A 21,846-nucleotide genomic window follows, 5' to 3' on the forward strand; every position below is an offset into this window, starting at 1 on the left:
AGTGCCATGGGAGGGATGGTTGGTGTCAGAATTAGCAAAGATGGCAGAGAGAGGAGGTATGTCTGACCTCTGCATCATGAGAATCAGCCTTGGGCTGTTGATATTGATTCACCCTCTCCCTTGTGAAGCTAGAGGTCAGGCCCCGCCCACACACCATTTTTACAATGCTGATCCAGATATGTAGCCTTTCACTATAATAAATCTGTAATTGTAAGTATAATGTTTCCTGTGAGCTCTGTAAGTCATTCCAGAGAATTATCAAACCCAAAGGAATAATGGGACCCAGCAGGTGAAAGTGAGGAAGTCCAGGAGAGGCCCCCAAGTTGGTCGCTGCCATCTGAAGGGGTAATGGAAAAATCTTTAATTGGCAACCAGCAGATCAAATGTGTAAGGTGTCATGTGAACTGCCAAGCTTGCAGCTGGTGTGTGCCTATTTGGCAGCCTGAAGGACAGTGTCCTTTTAACTTGTGAGATCTGACCTAGCTCCAGATGGCTAGGGTCAGAGAGAGAAAGGGCTGTGTGGGTGCCTGGTGTCAGGGATGATTGAAAAGTGGGCAAGTGGGGATTTGATTAATCCTCACATCTTGGGGATTGGATGTTGATTTTTGTCTATGAAGCTGCTTAGATGAAATAAGGCATTTTAGCGAGATTAAATTCGAGAATCAAGAATGAAAAGAAAATTAGAATACTTTATATACGTAAATTTTGAAGATATACTAAAGCCATGTACAAAAGTTGACAGGATAATCATTTTTAAAAGATTACCTTTTTATAAAACACAGCTGGCACAAGTTACTAAAAGAGCTAAAATTATAGTTCTATGCTTGAGGTAGATTAGGGCACTTATGATTTTCCATTTTAAACAGATAGGGTTTTTCACCTTAATATTTTCTTGACATTTTTATTACAAATTACAAACTACTTATAAAGACATTCATTCACAGTAAATTGATTTTATGTAAACCTTCACTTCTCTCGGAAGAAAACTAGGGCTCCAAGTGTTATAGTCTTTGATAAATTCAGAAATATAACAAGTGGCTCTTAGTTCTATACATACATTCACAGCATTTTAAATATTTGCTATAGGATTACAGCAATCAGAAAACACAAAACTGAGTATCGCCTTACAAAACAAATTCTGTGCTATATTAATAATCAAGTTCCTGTTTTAATTTTCAAAAGCAAAATGTCTTAATAAGGGATTTACTTCCCAACTACAATTTTGAAAACTAAAGATTATAGTCAAGGTTCTTTATCCATCAGTAATTCCAAGCTCAAACTGATCAAGGGAAAATAATCTTTGCTCAAAGTCAAAATGCTTTTTTGACTACGGGTTTTGATTCACATGTCAAATATAAAACTTCAAGTACGTAGGTATTATTACTTGCCTATAAAAACAAAATTATTAAATATAAAAATTTAAAAGATGTCAACACACAAAGTATGTGGATAGGAAATTTAACAAACACTGAACTTATACTTGAATAGGTTAATTTTTTCTTGTTTTGAAGGTTTTTCCCATTAACACCCTGACAGTCTTCTTGGGCATTGGTGGAGATGGCTTTCTCTGAACAGTTGGAATTGAGGCACCCACTGAAGCTCTGTGGCAAGTGTCGTGGTAGATGGAATGTTGGTAAAAGCTAGAGAAGGCTCTTCTTCCCCGCTGGAAGGATATTCACCAGGCTCTGCATTCAGAAAAATGTCTATACAAATGTCTTCACCCATGCACCCGTCGATATCATGAATGGTTTGTATATCATTTCTCTCACAATTGAAGCCAGCATAACAGCTGCAATAAAATTTTTCAGAAAGTTGTTGCAGGTATTCATGTGTGAGTTTCCCACTTACTGCGTACTTTCCACCTTTCCCAGTTTGAATAGCAAAATTCACTGGGCTCAGGTGAAGATAGTCATTGGAATGCCAGTGTTTCCTTGTACGTATTCCTTGTCCCTGGCAAAGCGCTTTGCTACACATTTTGGCTGCTAAAGTGATGTTGATTATGTAAGGATTCAGTGTGGTCTCCATGTAATTGGCTAGGTTCATGCAACATTGCTGTGAAATTACAAGTCAGTATACCAAGGGACAAGTTAGTGCATGTGGGAATTAATTCAATGCAATAAGCAATTTTTAAGAAAGCATGAGTTAAAACAGATGAAGAGGTAGAAGATATTTTAATCTCTTCCCCCTTAACAAGCAGGATTAGTGCAACTGTTCTTTGCAAGATTTGTAAAAAAGTGTAGCATGCCATTCCAAGCCATTGAATGAATGAATGACCCAACAGTTGAAGCTTAAGATACTCTTACCTTGGTCTCCCTCAATAATTCATAAACTAATCAGGAAAGGCAGAATGGTACAATGGTTACAATGTCAATGTCTAATTGTGTGAGCTTGGGGATCTCTCAAGCTTTCTAAGTCTTAGTTTCCTCTCTGGATGACCTTGGGGAAATTAATTGACTTGACTATGCTTCGGCTTCATCTATAAAAAGAATAAGGTTAATTATAGCACCTACCTCACTGGAATGTTGTAAAGATGAAAAACAAAATCTGATTTATATGTAATTGCTTAACAGGGGACAAAGAATATCATCAGTTAGCCCTCAATAAAGGGTAAATAAATGTGACATTTGTTAGGCAAGTTTAAACAGCAACTGAAAGGTTTCTAAATTGCTAGCTCAAGACCACTAAACAGGTTCAACCGAGTATACTTTAATATTCAATGTTATATATAGTTCAGGTTATGGGTGAATTATGATAGCCTTTTTACAAATACACTTATTTAGCAAAGTATGAATGGTGAGTAACTGAAATGATTCATCTTGAGACTGGCGTATCCTAAAACTTGGGCACCAGCCTTTTAAAAACATCAGTGATAGTCATTCTCTTTCATGATTGACAGTTCTATCGATTGAGCTGGCTATGCTAGTACTTCAGCAGACCAAAGGAAGTGGTGGTGGTAGGTCAGCAGCAAAAGCCAAGAAATCTTGTCAGCTTCAGCTTGAGCCTATTTCTTGTTACCTTCCTTGAGATGAGGCCATCTGTGGTAGGCAAAAAACATCCCCAAAGATGCCCACACCCTAATTCCCCTGAGCCTGTGAATATGTTACCTGATGTGGCAAAAAAGACTTTACAGATATAATTAAGGTTATGGACCTTGAGAAGGGGAGATTATTCTGAATTATCTGGGTAAATTCAATCCAATCGACTCTTTAAAAGCAGAGAACCTTTCCCAGTAGGGTTAGAAAGACAAGATGGAAGAAGGGGGAGAGATTTCGAGCCTGAGAGGGGCTCAACATGCTATTGCTTCTTGTATGTGTATTGTTCCTACCCCTCCAACTTTAACATAAGTTCCAGGAACACACAGACTTTGTCAATAATCTTTAACAATACCAAGAACATATGAGAATTTATACCAAGTTCAGAAGACATTGCTTCCTTAACTCCACTGATGCAAGAGTTAGACAAAAAGGGAGCAAATGGACAAGAATCGTTTGAGAATCATTAGCCTACACACAAAACACAGTCTCTGGAAAGAGCTAGCAACTGACTTTTCAAACGATAAGGCCTCATTTACAGCATCTGCCGATTACCATGGCAGGTAAATATTCCTACCATGTGGTCAATGCCTACCTGACATCACTGAATAAAGAATTGGGAAATGAGGGGCCAAGATGGCTGACTAGGTAGAAGTTACCTCGGATCCCTCTTGCAACAAAGACTCGGAAAAACAAGTGAATCGATCACATATATGACAATCTACGAACCCTGACCATCAAACACAGATCTAAAGAGTTGACCTGAGTGACAGAGACTGAGAATGAACAACCACGGGGAAGCAGCGACTGTTTTCGGAGCCTGGAGCCAGCGTCCCAGTCAGGAAACCTTGGCGCTGGGCTTTGGACTGGCTGCAGGGGAGCAGAGCGCGGCATCCTGAGACTGCGCAAACAGGGGGCGCAGCCCTAGCCCCCTGAACTGACCTTGGGGGAAGCCCAGCCAGGGCACGCAGGCAGCGCAGCGACGCAGCTGACAGGAGGAGAAGTCACCGGGAGGCAGCGACTGGTTTTGGAGCAGAGAGTGCGGCGTCCCAGCCGGGGAACCTTGGCACTGGGCTTTGGACTGGGAGCAGAGGAACTAACCACAGCTTCTGAGACAGCGCAAGCACAGGAAGTGGGTCTGACCCTCGGGGGCAATCTCTACCCAGCCAGCGCACACAGTCAACACGCCCCTCGGGAATCTCAGATAAAACAGTCATCCCAAGCAAGATAAGTAACTTTGTCTATATTCCGGGGTGCTACTCTCTCCTATTTATCTGAACCCTCCCCTCCCCTTCCCAGGCGGCTTCCTTAACATTGGAATTTCCTGAGTGAGAAAGTGAACAGCGCTGCAGTTTTTCTTTCTTTTTTAAAAACACAGAACCAGCTCCAGCCAAGCATATGTGATCCACAGTCTTGGGCTTTCATCCCTACAGGGAACAAGGTGGCTATTACAATGCAAAGGCATTTCTGATAGGGATCTGCCTGTAATTGTTTTAGCGGATTACTGGAAATACAAGTTTCCCAGGTCTGATATCTCTGCGTATTCAACAGAGCCCTCACTGACCCACAACAGGGAAATGAGGGCTGAAGCTCCCCCCAGACCACCTAGCCTCCTGCCTTAGGGGTCTAAGGAGGGTGACACCTACCAATCTGTAGAGATATTTGCATTGGGGGCCTAAGGTACAGCTGCAGAGCCCACCCACCAAGTGCTTTAGGAATAGAGACACACCTACCTCCCTGGCACTTGGGGGAAGCCTGTCAGCATCCTGCCGTCCCTAGAGTGTGAACCACTGTTGCTACTAGAATCTGGTGCACATGACTATCACCACTATTTCTCTAGGTGGATAGGTGACAGTCTGCACCACACACTTGATGACCCAAAATCAGATTCTACTCAAGAATAGTGAATGAACTCTTAGGCTTATATATCTGGTAACAGCCCAAACCAGCTGGTAATAGGACACAAGTGACTCAAGGGCTACAACAATCAAGACTGCACAATCTAGTAGCCTACCTATGTATATTGAAAGAAAACAAAACAAGATAAGACTCAGTGAGCAAATATAGAATAAATCACTATAATATCTTAGTGATGGCTTGGAGACAGCAGTCGATATCAAACCACATAAAGAAGCAGATCATGATTGCTTCTACAACCCCCCAAACTAAAGAATCAAAATCTTTCCCAAATGAAGATACAACCCTGGAATTGCCAGATGCAGAATATAAAAAACTAATTTACAGAATGCTTCAAGACATCAGGGATGACCTCAGAAATGAAATAAGGCAATCTACAGAAAAAGCCAAGGAACACACTGATAAAGCAGTTGAAGGACTCAAAAAGATTATTCAAGACCATAGTGGAAAAATTAATAAGTTGCAAGAATCCATAGAGAGACAGCATTCAGAAATTCAAAAGATTAACAATAAAATTACAGAATTAGACAACGTAATAGGAAGTCAGAGGAGCAGACTTGAGCAATTGGAATACGGAGTGGAAAACCTGGAGGACCAGGGAATTGACACCAATATAGCTGAAAAAAATCAGATAAAAGAATTAAAAAAAATGAAGAAAGCCTAAGAATCATGTGGGACTCTATCAAGAAGAATAACTTGCATGTGATTGGAGTCCCAGAACAGGGAGGGAGGACAGAAAACAAAGAGAGAATAGTTGAAGATCTGCTGACAGAAAACTTCCCTGACATCATGAAAGACGAAAGGATATCTATCCAAGATGCTCATCGAACCCCATTTAAGATTGATCCAAAAAGAAAATCACCAAGACATATTATCATCAAACTTGCCAAAACCAAAGATAAAGAGAAAATTTGAAAAGCAGCCAGGGATAAAAGAAAGGTCTCCTTCAAGGGAGAATCAATAAGAATAAGTTCAGACTACTCAGCAGAAACCATGCAGTCAAGAAGGCAATGGGATGATATATACAGAGCACTGAAGGAGAAAAACTGCCAGCCAAGGATCATATATCCAACAAAACTCTCTCTGAAATATGAAGATGAAATTAAGACATTTATGGATAAACACAAAAATTTTTTTTTTTTTAAGCTTAGAGAATTTGCAAAAACCAAACCAAAGCTACAAGAAATACTAAAGGAAATTGTTTGGTCAGAAAACCAATAACATCACATACCAGCACAACACAAGGTCACAGAACAGAACATCCTGATGCCAACTGAAATAGGGAAATCACAAAAACAAATTAAGATTAATTTAAAAAAAAAAAAAAAAGCTCAAAACAGGGAATCATTGAAGTCAATATGTAAAAAGTCACAATAATCAAAAAGAGGGACTAAATACAGGTGGCATAGAACTGCCATATGGAGAGGGATACAAGGCGATATAGAACATTACAAGTTAGAGTTTTACTTGGAAAAATAGGGGTAAATATTAATGTAACCACAAAGAGGTATAACAACTCCATAACTCAAACTAAAAACCAAGAAAAACAAAACGACTCAGCAAACATAAAGTCAAATACTATGAAAATGAGGAACACACAATTTACAAAGAAAAACATCTCAGCACAAAAAAGTAAGTGGAAAAATGAAATTGTCAACAACACACATAAAAAGGCATCAAAATGACAGCACTAAACACATACTTATCTATAATTACGCTGAATGTAAATGGACTAAATGCACCAATAAAGAGACAGAGAGTCACACACTGGATAAAGAAACACGATCCGTCTATATGCTGCCTACAAGAGACACACCTTAGACTTAGAGACACAAACAAATTAAAACTCAAAGGATGGAAAAAATATATCAAGGAAACAATAAGCAAAAAAGAGCAGGAGTAGCAATATTAATTTCTGACAAAATAGACTTTAGACTTAAATCCACCACAAAGGATAAAGAAGGACACTACACAATGATTAAAGGGACAATTGACCTTGAAGATATAACCATATTAAATATTTATGCACCCAATGACAGGGCTGCAAGATACATAAAACAAACTTTAACAGAACTGAAAAGTGAGACAGACACCTCCACAATTATAGTAGGAGACTTCAACACACCACTTTCGGAGAAGGACAGGACATTCAGTAAGAAGCTCAACAGAGACACGGAAGACCTAATTGCTACAATCAACCAACTTAACCTCATTGACTTATACAGAACACTCCACCCAACTGCTGCAAAGTATACTTTTTTTCCTAGTGAACATGGAACATTCTCCAGAATAGACCACATATTAGATCATAAAACAAACCTTTGCAGAATCCAAAACATCGAAATATTACAAAGCATCTTAGACCATAAGGCCATAAAAGTGGAAATCAATAACAGAAAAATTAGGGAAAACATATCAAATACTTGGGAACTGAACAATACCCTCCTGAAAAACGACTGGGATAGAGAAGACATTAAGGAGGGAATAAAGAAATTCATAGAATGCAGTGAGAATGAAAACACTTCCTATCAAAACCTCTGGGACACAACAAAAGCAGTGCTCAGAGGTCAATTTATATCGATAAATGCACACATACAAAAAGAAGAGCCAAAATCAGAGAACTGTCCCTACAACTTGAACAAATAGAAAGCGAGCAACAAAAGAATCCATCAGGCACCAGAAGAAAACAAATAATAAAAATTAGAGCTGAACTAAATGAATTAGAGAACAGGAAAACAATTGAAAGAATTAACAAAGCCAAAAGCTGGTTCTCGGAAAAAATTAACAAAATTGATAAACCATTGGCCAGAATGACTAAAGAAATACAGGAAAGGAAACAAATAACCCGAATAAGAAACGAGATGGGCCATATCACAACAGATCCAACTGAAATTAAAAGAATCATATCAGATTATTACGAAAAACTGTACTCTAACAAATTTGGAAACCTAGAAGAAATGGATGAATTCCTAGAAAAACACTACCTACCTAAACTAACACAATCAGAAGTAGAACAACTAAATAGACCCATAAGAAAAAAAGAGATTGAGAGTGTAATCAAAAAACTCCCAACAAAAAAAAGCCCTGGCCCGACGGCTTTAATGCAGAGTTCTACCAAACTTACAGAGAAGAGTTAACACCACTACTACTAAAGGTATTTCAAAGAACAGAAAATGATGGAATACTACCTAATTCATTCTATGAAGCCACTATATCCCTGATACCAAAACCAGGTAAAGACATCACAAAAAAAGAAAATTAGAGACCTATATCCCTCATGAACATTGATGCAAAAATCCTCAACAAAATTCTAGCCAATAGAATTCAACAACATATCAAAAAAATAATCCACCACAACCAAGTGGGATTTATACCAGGTGTGCAAGGCTGGTTTAATGTTAGAAAAACCATTAATGTAATCCACCATATAAATAAAACAAAAGACAAAAACCACATGATCTTATCAATTGATGCAGAAAAGGCATTTGACAAAGTCCAACACCCATTTATGATAAAAACTCTCACCAAAATAGGAACTGAAGGAAAATTCCTCAACATAATAAAGGGCATCTATGCAAAGTCAACAGCCAACATCACTCTAAATGGAGAGAGCCTGAAAGCATTCCCCTTGAAAACGGGAACCAGACAAGGATGCCCTTTATCACTGCTCTTATTCAACATTGTGCTAGAAGTCCTAGCCAGAGCAATTAGGCTAGACAAAGAAATAAAGGGCATCCAGATTGGCAAAGAGGAAGTAAAATTATCTCTATTTGCAGATGACATGATCTTATACACAGAAAACCCCAACGAATCCACCAGAAAACTACTGAAACTAATAGAAGAGTTTGGCAGAGTCTCAGGTTATAAGATAAACATACAAAAATCACTTGGATTCCTCTACATCAACAAAAAGAACATCGAAGAGGAAATCACCAAATCAATACCATTCACAGTAGCCCCCAAGAAGATAAAATACTTAGGAATAAATCTTACCAAGGATGTAAAAGACCTATTCAAAGAAAACTACATAGCTCTACTACAAGAAATTCAAAAGGATATACTTAAGTGGAAAAATATACCTTGCTCATGGATAGGAAGACTTAACATAGTAAAAATGTCTGTTCTACCAAAAGCCATCTATACATACAATGCACTTCTGATCCAAATTCCAATGTCATTTTTTAAGGTGATAGAGAAACAAATCACCAACTTCATATGGAAGGGAAAGAAGCCTCGGATAAGCAAAGCATTACTGAAAAAGAAGAAGAAAGTGGGAGGCCTCACTCTACCTGATTTCAGAACCTATTATACAGCCACAGTAGTCAAAACAGCCTGGTATTGGTACAACAACGGGCACATAGACCAGTGGAACAGAATTGAGAACCCAGATATAAATCCATCCACATATGAGCAGCTGATATTTGACAAAGGCTCAGAGTCAGTTAATTGGGGAAAAGACAGTCTTTTTAACAAATGGTGCTGGCATAACTGGATATCCATTTGCAAAAAAATGAAACAGGACCCATACCTCACACCATGCACAAAAACTAACTCCAAGTGGATCAAAGACCTAAACATAAAGACTAAAACGATAAAGATCATGGAAGAAAAAATAGGGACAACGTTAGGAGCCCTAATTCAAGGCATAAACAGAATACAAAACATTACCAAAAATGACGAAGAGAAACCAGATAACTGGGAGCTCCTAAAAATCAAACACCTATGCTCATCTAAAGACTTCACCAAAAGAGTAAAAAGACCACCTACAGATTGGCAAAGAATTTTCAGTTATGACATCTCCGACCAGCGCCTGATCTCTAAAATCTATACGATTCTGTGAAAACTCAACCACAAAAAGACAAACAACCCAATCAAGAAGTGGGCAAAGGATATGAACACACACTTCCCTAAAGAAGATATTCAGGCAGCTAACAGATACATGAGAAAATGCTCTCGATCATTAGCCATTAGAGAAATGCAAATTAAAACTACGATGAGATTCCGTCTCACACCAACAAGGCTGGCATTAATCCAAAAAACACAAAATAATAAATGTTGGAGAGGCTGCGGAGAAATTGGAACTCTTATACACTGCTGGTGGGAATGTAAAATGGTACAACCACTTTGGAAATCTATCTGGCATTATCTTAAACAGTTAGAAATAGAACTACCATACAACCCAGAAATCCCACTCTTCGGAATATACCCTAGAGAAATAAGAGCCTTCACACAAACAGATATATGCACACCCATGCTTATTGCAGCTCTGTTTACAATAGCAAAAAGCTGGAAGCAACCAAGGTGTCCATCAACGGAAGAATGGTTAAATAAATTGTGGTATATTCACACAATGGAATACTACACATCGATAAAGAACAGTGATGAATCTGTGAAACATTTCATAACATGGAGGAACCTGGAAGGCATTATGCTGAATGAAATTAGTCAGAGGCAAAAGGACAAATATTGTATAAGACCACTATTATGAGATCTTGAGAAATAGTATAAACTGAGAAGAACACATACTTTTGTGGTTACAAGGCGGGGAGGGAGGGAGGGTGGGAGAGGGTTATTTACTGATTAGTTAGTAGATAAGAACTACTTTAGGTGAAGGGAAGGACAATATTCAAGACACGGAAGGTCAGCTCAATTGGACTGGACCAAAAGCAAAGAAGTTTCCGGGATAAACTGAATGCTTCAAAGGTCAGCGGAGCAAGGGCAGGGGTTTGGGGACTATGGCTTAAGGGGACTTCTACGTCAATTGGCAAAATAACACTATTATGAAAACATTCTGCATCCCACTTTGAAATGTGGTGTCTGGGGTCTTAAATGCTAACAAGCGGCCATCTAAGATGCATCAATTGGTCTCAACCCACCTGGATCAAAGGAGAATGAAGAACACCAAGGTCACACGACAACTATGAGTCCAAGAGACAGAAAGGGCCATATGAACCAGAGACTTACATCATCCTGAGACCAGAAGAACTAGATGGTGCCCAGCCACAACCGATGACTGCCCCAACAGGGAGCACAACAGAGAACCCCTGAGGGGGCAGGAGATCAGTGGGATGCAGACCCCAAATTCTCATAAAAAGACCAGACTTAATGGTCTGACTGAGACTAGAGGAATCCTGGCGGTCATGGTCCCCAAACCTTCTGTTGGCCCAGGATAGGAACCATTCCTGAAGACAACTCATCAGACATGGAAGGGACTGGACAATGGGTTGGAGAGAGATGGTGATGAAGAGTGAGCTACTTATATCAGGGGGATACTTGAGACTATGTTGACATCTCCTGTCTGGAGGGGAGATAGGAGGGTAGAGAGGGTTAGAAACTGGCAAAATTGTCACGAGAGGAGAGATTGGAAGGGCTGACTCATTAGGGGGAGAGTAAGTGGGAGTAGGGAGTAAGGTGTATATAAGCTTATATGGACAGACTGACTTGATTTGTAAATGTTCACTTAAAGCTCAATAAAAATTATTTAAAAAAAAAAAGAATTGGGAAATGAGTAAACCACCATTATCCAATATGGCAGTATGGTGTGGAGTAGCACACCATTATACAGTATTTTCCCTATACAGGTACATTAGATGTAAATAACCACAAAAGCATAGATATAGTAAACTGGAATAAAATAATTAAGTGATATATTTTGAGTATGTATTACTTTGTGTTTAATATAATGTATTAATTTAAGTATAATGTATGAAGTTTTTATAACTCAATGTTTTATAATGGCTATGTTTAAAAATTGGCTCACAAAATTCCTGAAATTTTAACAATCAAGTATTTCGAGCTGGGACCAATAGGAGCTGACTCCAGCACGCTTCTGGATATAATGGAATGGGATGGAAGGAAATGATTTGCTTATGTCTGTCAGTTTGTCATACTGTAGGGGCTTGTGTGTTGCTGAGATGCTGGAAGCTACGCCAGATACCAGCAGGGTCACCCATGGAGGACAGGTTTCAGCTGAACTTCCAGACTAACACAGACGAGGAAGAAGGACCCGTCAGTCTGCTTCCGAAAAGCACTAGCCAGTGAAAACCTTATGAATAGCAGCAGAACATTGTCTGATATAGTGCTGGAAGATGAGCCCCCCAGGTTGGAAGGCACTCAGAAGATGACTGGGGAAGAGCTGCCTCCTCAAAGTAGAGTCGACCTTAATGATGTGGATGGAGTAAAGCTTTCGGGACCTTCATTTACTGATGGGGCACAACTCAAAATGAGAAGAAACAACTGCAAACATCCATTAATAATTGGAACCTGGAATGTATGAAATATGAATCTTGGAAAATTGGAAATCATCAAAAATGAAATGAAACGCCTAAATATCGATATCCTAGGCATTTTTTTTTTTTTTTTTTTTTAGGCATTAGTAAGGTGAAATGGACTGGTATTGGCCATTTTGAATCAATCATATAGTCTACTATGCTGGGAATGACAACTCGAAGAGGAATGGTGTTGTATTCATCGTCAAAAAGAACGTTTCAAGATCTATCCTGAAGTACAATGCTGTCAGTGATAGGATAATATCCATACGCCTACAAGGAAGACCAGTTAATAGGACCATTATTCAAATTTATGCACCAACCACTAGGGCCAAAGATGAAGAAATAGAAGATTTTTATCAGCTGCTACAGTCTGAAATAGATTGAACATGCAATCAAGATGCATTGATAATTACTGCTGATTGGAACACAAAAGTTGGAAACAAAGAAGAAGGGTCAGTAGTTGGAAAATATGGCCTTGGTGATAGAAACAATGCTGGAGATCAAATGATAGAATTTTGCAAGACCAATGACTTCTTCATTGCAAATACCTTCATTCACCAACTTAAATGGCAACTATACACATGGACCTCACCAGATGAAACACACAGAAATCAAATTGACTACATCTGTGGAAAGAAACGATGGAAAAGCTCAATATCATCAGTCAGAACAAGGCTAGGGGCCGACTGTGGAACAGACCATCAATTGCTCATATGCAAGTTCAAGCTGAAACTGAAGCAAATCAGAGCATGTCCATGAGAGCCAAAATATGACCTTGAATATATCCCACCTGAATTTAGAGACTATCTCAAGAATAGATGCGATGCATTGAACGCTAGCGACCGAAGACCATACGAGTTGTGGAATGACATCAAGGACATCATCCATGAAGAAAGCAAGAGGTCACTGAAAAGACAGGAAAGAAAGAAAAGACCAAGATGGATGTCAGAGGAGACTCTAAAGCTTGCTCTTGAGCGTCGAGCAGCTAAAGCAAAAGGAAGAACTCATGAAGTAAAAGAACTGAGCAGAAGATTTCAAAGTGTCTCTCAAGAAGACCAAACAAAGTATTATAATGACATTTGCAAAGAGCCGGGGACGGAAAACCAAAAGGGAAGAACACGCTCGGTGTTTCTCAAGCTGAAAGAACTGAAGAAAAAATTCAAGCCTCGAGTTGCGATAGTGAAGGATTCCATGGGGAAAATATTAAATGATGCAGGAAGCATCAAAAGAAGATGGAAATAATACACAAAGTCATTATACCAAAAAGAATTAGGTGATATTCAACCATTTCAAGAGGTGGCATATGATCAGGAACCGATGGTACTGAAGGAAGAAGTACAAGCTGCTCTGAAGGCACTGGTGAAAAACAAGGCTCCAGGAATTGATGGAATATCAATTGAGATGTTTCAACAAACAGATGCAGTCCTGGAGGTGCTCATTCGTCTATGCCAAGAAATATGGAAGACAGCTTCCTGGCCAACTGATTGGAAGAGATCCATATTTATGCCTATTCCCAAGAAAGGTGATCCAACTGAATGCGGAAATTATCAAACAATATCATTAATATCACAAGCAAGCAAAATTCTGCTGAAGATCATTCAAAAACAGCTGCAGCAGTATATATCGACAGGGAACTGCCAGAAATTCAGGCCGGTTTCAGAAGAGAATGTGGAACCAGGCATATCATTGCTGATGTCAGATGGCTCCTGGCTGAAAGCAGAGAATACCAGAAGGATGTTTACCTGTGTTTTATTGATTATGCAAAGGTATTTGCCTGTGTGGATCATAACAAACTATGGATAACACTGCAAGGAATGGGAATTCCAGAACGTTTAATTGTGCTCATGAGGAACCTTTACATAGATCAAGAGGCAGTTGTTCAGACAGAACAAGGGGATACTGATTGGATTAAAGTCAGGAAAGGTGTGTGTCAGGGTTGTATTCTTTCACCATACCTATTTAGTCTGTATGCTGAACAAATAATACAAGAAGCTGGACTATATGAAGAAGAACGGGGCATCAGGATTAGAGGAAGACTCATTAACAACCTGCGTTATGCAGATGACACAACCTTACTTGCTGAAAGTGAAGAGGACTTGAAGCACTTACTAATGAAGACCACAGCCTTCAGTATGGATTATACTTCAACATAAAGAAAACAAAAATCTTCACAACTGGACCAATGAGCAACATCATGATAAACGGAGAAAAGATTGAAATTGTCAAGGATTTCACTTTACTTGGATCCACAATCAACAGCCATGGAAGCAGCGGTCAAGAAATCAAAAGACGCATTGCATTGGGTAAATCTGCTGCAAAGGACCTCTCCAAAGCATTGAAGAGCAAAGATGTCATCCTGAAGACTAAGGGGCACCTGACCCAAGCCATGGTATTCTCAATCACATCATATGCATGTGAAAGCTGGACAATGAATAAGGAAGACCGAAGAAGAGTTGATGCCTTTGAATTCTGGTGTTGGCGAAGAATATTCAATATACCATGGACTGCCAAAAGAAACAACAAATCTCTCTCAGAAGAAGTACAACCGGAATGCTCCTTAGGAGCAAGGATGGCGAGACTGCGTCTTACATACTTTGGACATGTTGTCAGGAGGGATCAGTCCCTGGAAAAGGACATCATGCTTGTCAGAGTACAGGGTCAGTGGAAAAGAGGAAGACCCTCAGCGAGGTGATTGACACAGTGGCTGCAACAATGAGCTCAAGCATAACAACGATTGTAAGGATGGTGCAGGACCAGGCAGTGTTTCGTTCTGTTGTGCATAGGGTCGCTATGAGTCGGAACTGACTCGATGGCACCTAACAACAACAATGTTTAAAAATTGGCTCACAAAATTCCTGAAATTTTAACAATCAAGTATTTCGAGCTGGGACCAATAGGAGCTGACTCCAGCACACTTCTGGATATAATGGAATGGGATGGAAGGAAATGATTTGCTTATGTTTATAAGCAATTATTTTAGTTTAGTTCCAGTAATTGCAAGTAAACCTGCAACAACTGGTTTTTCAAGTCATCAACGAATCAGAGGAAACATAACAAAACAGTAATCCATAACTCTACTGATTACAAATGGCATAGAAAAAAAGAGAAACTAATGATAGAACTAGCATTCAAAATGATCACAAATTTGGAAAAATAGCAGAAATCTATTGAACAGTGTCCTACATGGGACAATTCCAAGTAGAAAATAGTCAAAATGAAAATTGGAGAAGCACTGCCTCTGTGTGAATAACACTGGAGATGACCTCGGAGTCACAGTAGAAGAATGTGAATCTAAGATTAAAGCGCCATTAAAAAACAAGCATGACACGTATATAATACTTTACATCATCCTAGTCACTGGGAAATCTGTAACTCATTCCTCACAAGAGTAAGGGCAGAGTTCTCAGTTCAAAAAGAAAAAAAAAAAAGGAAGTAGTATAAAAAATTTATAAATGATTCCATCATAGAACTAATAGGCTCCTTGAGAAGGAAGTTTATGGATTTGGGAAAACAAAGAAAATTAGGAGTACATTTGGGAGGATTTTTTGTTAAGTAACAATTTTCTGATACAAAAGGTTTTACTAAGGAATATATACCTTTCTCTGTACTTACATTTTCTGTTATTTCTTTTTATTGGTGATCAAACCAAAGGATAGAATTATATCAAATAGGCAGGAAGGGCTCAGATTACCTTGAAAGAATTTCACAAACTTGATTGCTGTTAAGTACTTTTAAGGGAAGGAGCCCTGGTGGTGCACTGGTTAAGCACTCGGCTGCTAACACTAAAGTGGTGGTTTGAACCCACCAGCCTGCTTTAAGGGAGAAAGTTGAGGTAGACTGCTTCCATAAAGATTAAAAAAAAAAAAAAAAAAACTTTTTTTTTTTTTGAAGATTACAGCGTTGGAAACCCTATGGGACAGTTCTACTCTGTCTTGCAGACTCACTATGAGTTGGCTTTGACTCAATAGATACGGGTTTGTTTTTCTTTTTAGTGAAGTAAGAATATGGCTGTTTTATCTGAAGGACAAGAGATGAATATGATCCTTCCCAAGGTCTCTTCTGGTCTTAGAGTAGAAAGTCTATTCTCCATAGGTCCTGTGATAGAACCCTGGGATGTGAGCTTCATTAGACATTGTCCATGGCACGTGAGTCACTACTGTTTCAATATCCATCAGAGAAGAAAAAGTTCAGCTCCAGTTCAGTGCTGTCCATGTAACAGCTGTACTGTTGTACCAACTCAAGAAGATTTGAAGAGATGAGAAAGAAGACCTGATAAGGAGAATTAAACAAGGGTGAAAATAAAGGAAGAGAGAAAAGGATTAGGTCATAAGAATGAAAGGCCTTTTGAGCTAATGAAATGCATCAGGAAAGAATGAGTATAATTCATACCATACAGAACAAAATATACATTTTTCTGTAATAAAAAGAGTTTGTTTAAAATTTTATTTAGAAGAGATGCTTACAAAACATATGTTGTAGGGGGGAAAGGGGAGTGGTTCTTTTCTTTTCCCTTAGGGAATCTTTGAACAAGTTAGTTGTATTTAGTAATATTTTCGAAACCTAAACCCTGATTGCCACCATTCCACTCACTGCCCAGCCCCCACCAAAACCACTTTCCTAGTCTTTCCTCTCCTAACGGCAGCATCTTTTAGCCAAAAGACTTGGAGTCATCTTAACCACACTACCTATCCCACCCGACATTCTATCCCTCAGTTCTATGTTAAAAATCCAAATACTTGCCAGCACTACCACCAATAACCCTGTGTGGCCCAAGCCATCACCAACAGTCTCCTCTCCTTGCTCCTGCTCTTACCCTCCTACAATCTATTCTCAACTCTCCTAAGTGATTTTTCTAAAATTTTAGTCAGAAACAGCCACTCTTCTACACAAAACCCTCTAGTGGTTTCTCAGCTCAGAGTATAAGCCACATTATGGCATTCAAAGCCTTGTATCTGACCCCCTGCTATCTCACTGACCACACTTCTTACCACTCTTTCCCTTGCTTACTGCATCCAGTCACACTGACCTTCTCACTCTTTCTTGAAAATGCCAAGCACATTCCAGCCTCAAGGACATCGTATTTACAGTCTCCAGATGCCCAAAAGACTTTCTCCCTTACATCCTTCAGATCTGTGCTAAACAGCACATCATCAGAGAGGCCTTCTGTGACTACACCATCAAAAATAGCACCATCCCCTCACTCTCCATCTTGCCTACATTGCTTCATTATTCTTCACTACACTCATTACTACCTGGCATATTATATCCACATATATTGCATTTCCAATTACGAGACTGTAGCTTCACGAGGATTTTTTCGTGTTCACTGATATATTTCCCACACAGAAAAGAGGAAGACCCTCGATGAAATGGATTGACACAGTGTCTGCAACAATGGGCTCACGCATAACAACAATTGTGAGAATGGCACAGGACCAGGCAATGTTTCATTCTGTTGTACATAGGGTCGCTCTGAGTTGGAACCAACTCAATGGCACCTAACAAGAACAACAACAGTCAATTACCTGGCACTTAGTCAAAATAAGAGTTCAATAAACCAGAAGTGGCAAACATTTTCTGAAAGGGCCAGACTGTAAATATTTTAGGCTTTATGCACCATACAGTCTCTGGTGTCTTTGTAGTGTAAAAGCAGCCATAAACAAATACCTAAATGAATGAGCATGGCTATGTTCCAATAAAACTTTATTGATAGAAACTGAAGTTTAAATTTGGCATAATTTTTCACACATTATGAAACACTATTCTTTTGTTTTTTCAACAGTTTAAAAATGCAAAAACCATTCTTAGCACACAAGCTATACAAAACAGGTGGTGGGCAGATCTGTCCCATGGGCTATAGTTCGATTACCCCTGCAATGAACGGTCACTGAATGACCAAATGAATGAATAACTTAGATGTTCGATAAACATGCATTGAGTGAATGAGTGAATGACAGAATACACATTGACTAGTTGGAGATTCTTGAGAAGAGACCCAGCATGGTGTAGTAGAAAAACCAACAAATGCTTTGTCAGAGATTGAGACTGAGATTGTTGTCTCATTTTTGCTTCTTCCTGGACAGAGAATTTAAATTAATCTCACTGAATTTCTGTTTCCTCTCTGGAAAGCAAGCACAATATTCTCTTCCTTAAGACATTACCACAGAAATGCAAGATATTTTGATTCAATCAATATTAATTGAGTATCTACTACTATATGTCAAGCACGGTACTTAGTCAATACCGTTAAAAGAAACAAAAGCCATCAAGTCTATTCCAACTCATAGAATTCCTATGTGTGTCAGAGTAGAACCGTGCTCCATAGGGTTCTCAATGGCTGATTTTTCTGGAAGTAGTTCACTAGGCCTTTCTTCTGAGACACCTCTGGGTGGACTCAAACTTAGCAGTTGACCATTTGTACCAACGATAGCAATTCTCGAAAGCATTGAAGGTAGAAATGCTTTTATCATTTTCTATCCATTCAGCTTACCCTACTTCGGGTTAAACTGAGGCTTTCCCACATTATAATTCCAGAGACACCCAGAGCAATGCTTTCACCAGGTGTATTCACAAGGTCCTCCTGGCAAATGTGATACCAAGAGTTAGCAGGTAGAAATAAAATGAAAGTGTTATACACAGGACAGTAACCCCAAAGCAAGCATGTTGCTCCAAGAATAACATTATTTCCCCACTGTTTATTCCTGGGTTTTACACAGCCCCTGTCCCAGTACAAGAAACTCACTCTTTATATTACTGTGTTCCTGGCTTCTGTTGATGACAGCAGGACCATGAAGAGGGGAAAAAAGAAAAAAAAAAAAGCTAATATATTGTCTCTGCTACCTAATTTTTCACAGTTGCTTAAATTTTATGTGATTACATTAAAAACAAACATATTCTTATTTTCCTTTCCTGTAGCGAGGTAGATCTACCTCTCTGCACATTCCAAAATGATATTAAAAGCTAAATTTTGTTCCCTTCAAAACTAGTGTCATCATTTGTGGACACTATTTCATAGCCCCCATCCCTTGATTTACTTACCTGAGAAAGGTATTTCAAAGATGCATCAGCAAAAACTGGGCGGGCATATACAAAAACTGGAAGTGGACTTTGAGCATCGCCTACTTTAGACATCCGAATGGCTTCCGGAACAAGTTCCAGACAAAGAGTGCAGTGAGGACAGAAGACTTTAGGTCAGTCTGCAAATAAATGGATGGGAAAAGGGCAATGCTTTCCTTCCACAACCATTCAAGTCTATCGTTTCTACTCTTTCCTCTATCAGAGCAACTTCCATTGTAACCAGGCATTTTATATAGCTTGTTGTAACAGTTAGGAAAAAGATAATAACCCTATAAGAGATTTGGCCGAAGTCACTTTCCCAGTTTTAAAGTCTCTTGCATGAAACTCCTTGCTGCCTTTTCAAAATCTGTTTCAGCTATCTTGGTGGCCTCTCGGATATCCAGTTGACTATTTTGTTGCTGAATCAACTCAATGTATGTCTTCTTGTAGACATCTTTAGGTTTCCAGCTTCTTGCCCAGATGGGCCGTCACATTTCCTAGTCGATGACAGCCAAGCCCACGTGGCTCCTTTGCGTGTAATAGGAAATGTCTTCCTCAGCTTTGGTCAAATGCTTTGTTAAGTCTGCCATCTGGAAAATGCCTCCATTCACAATTTTGCCTGTTTTTTCATCAATATAAGGATAGTAGCCAAGCCTACTAGCATAAAAGATTCTAAGATTTTGCCCTGTGATGTTTCTTGGGGCCTTCCTACTGGCTCAGATCTAGTGGCACATTTTACATTTCAGGACAAAGTTCTATAGGGGCATTCTAGCCCCAGAGAAAAGTAACATTTGAGATTAGAGGTGGTGCTCTGAAATTGACAGTCATGCAACATGGAATCAAAAGGAAGGTGAACACTGCCTGGAAGGCTCCACTGGACGCAACAACGTTCCCAAAGGAGATATGCTTGAACTTCAACACCCCCATTACAAGGAGTAACGGCTATGGGAATCACTGATTTCTTCTTGAACACTTTGGTGTGCCCAATATTTGGTGCAAGATATAAGCACAGAAGAGAAGAAGATAAATAAAGAGGTATAATGATCATATCACATTTAAATATTATTCTTCTTGCTTCATGTTTTAGGAATATTTTTGCAAGTTGCAACGTAGCCACTTTGATGGATAAAGAGATATAATGATTACCTCACACTTAAATATTACTTTCTTACTTCATATTTTAGGAATATTTTGCAAGTTGCTTCATCTATAACTGAAACAAAAGAAATATAGAATATATTGTTACACTGCATTTCTGCATCAAAGATTTATGCTTTATCAATTTCTCAGCTTTAAGTGCAGGGAGTTTAATTCAATTTTAAGAAGATAGAGGACCTACTCCTGTGTTCGATTCAATAAAATTATTTCCTCTTTTATATTATACAAGTTCTATAATAACTAACATTTTTCTTGTCTTCCCAAATTGTCCTTGAGCCTGCAGAGAGGCAAATGCTGCATTTTTCTTTTTGCCTTCCTTGGTGAGCAAAACACAGCACCAAACAGTGCTTTAGCAAAGCCTGTTGGATAAAAATAATTCCCCCGTCTACCCTCTTAGTCTTGATTGTTATTTCTTGAAAGGCTACTTTTTAGTGGTCTGCTAAATATTGAAAACCACTTTTCACAAGATTGTGAAATCTTATCACTTTTTCTGTTTTTTCTTTTTCTTCTGAAGGGGGGTTGATGAAGGAGGAGGCCATACTCACTTCTATCAGAGGTAATAAGTCAAAGGTTGCTTGAATCACCTGAAATCTCCTACCAGGGGTCAAAGGTGAGTGCCCTTTGACACACTGCTCCGTCAAACCTTGCAGGAATATACTGTCACATTTAAAGTTAATAATAATATTAAAAAAAATTACTACTTCATATCTTCCACTAAAAGGATTGGTTCTGGCTTAGCTTAATAATAAAACCAATGTGTGAAGTTTGGCCTTTTTATAGTTGTTGATACCTAAGATTGTGTTGTCAGTTCTGATTGTCACAAATGGAATAGTTATGGCTTATTTTGTGGGCTATTAAAATGGTCTGAGCCTAGGATAAGGAATTCAACTATGCATCATTTGGAGCCCTGGTGGCGCAGTGGTTAAGAGCTCAGTTGCTAACCAAAAGGTCAGCAGTTCAAATCCACCAGCCACTTCTTGGAAACTGTATGGGGCAGTTCTACTCTGTCCTATAGGGTTGCTATAAGTTGAAATCCACTAGACGGCAAATTTTTTTTTTAATTTAGCATTTGCAAAAATTATTTATAAGGAGACAACCTATTCATATGTTCTGTCATTTAAGGGGTGCCCTGGTGGTACAGTGGTTAAAATATAGGCTGCTAACCAAAAGGTTGGCAGTTCAAATCCACCAGCTCTTTCTTAGCAACCCTATGGGGCAGTTCTACTCTATGAGTGGAATCGACTTGATGGCAATGGGCTTGGGTCCATTAAGGAGGAAACTAGAACCTTTCTTTTTTAACAAGATTACTAGTAGACTGCTCTGCAAAGGTACAATGAAAATTATCCCATTCTTCCCAGCAATATGTTTCTTTTCCTCAGCAAATTTTCCATTTATCTCCATCCCTGAAAAAA

The 21,846-nt window shown here is 39.0% G+C and overlaps 1 protein-coding gene and 1 long non-coding RNA gene across 2 annotated transcripts in view; both read right to left on the minus strand.

Annotated features, from left to right (window-relative positions):
• LOC111749759 (uncharacterized) overlaps positions 1-21,846 on the minus strand; it is a 234,607-nt gene that overhangs the window by 191,078 nt on the left and 21,683 nt on the right. The window lies entirely within an intron of this gene.
• On the minus strand, positions 1,174-20,765 carry SPAM1 (sperm adhesion molecule 1). Its single transcript, XM_064290373.1, is given in 5 exon segments — positions 1,174-2,052; positions 18,711-18,800; positions 19,259-19,371; positions 19,374-19,981; positions 19,983-20,765. Coding segments are annotated over 5 exon segments (1,563 nt in total). The 5' UTR covers positions 20,204-20,765; the 3' UTR covers positions 1,174-1,521.

The sequence above is a fragment of the Loxodonta africana genome, chromosome 8, assembly GCF_030014295.1.
Source record: "Loxodonta africana isolate mLoxAfr1 chromosome 8, mLoxAfr1.hap2, whole genome shotgun sequence".
Classification (NCBI taxonomy): domain Eukaryota; kingdom Metazoa; phylum Chordata; class Mammalia; order Proboscidea; family Elephantidae; genus Loxodonta; species Loxodonta africana.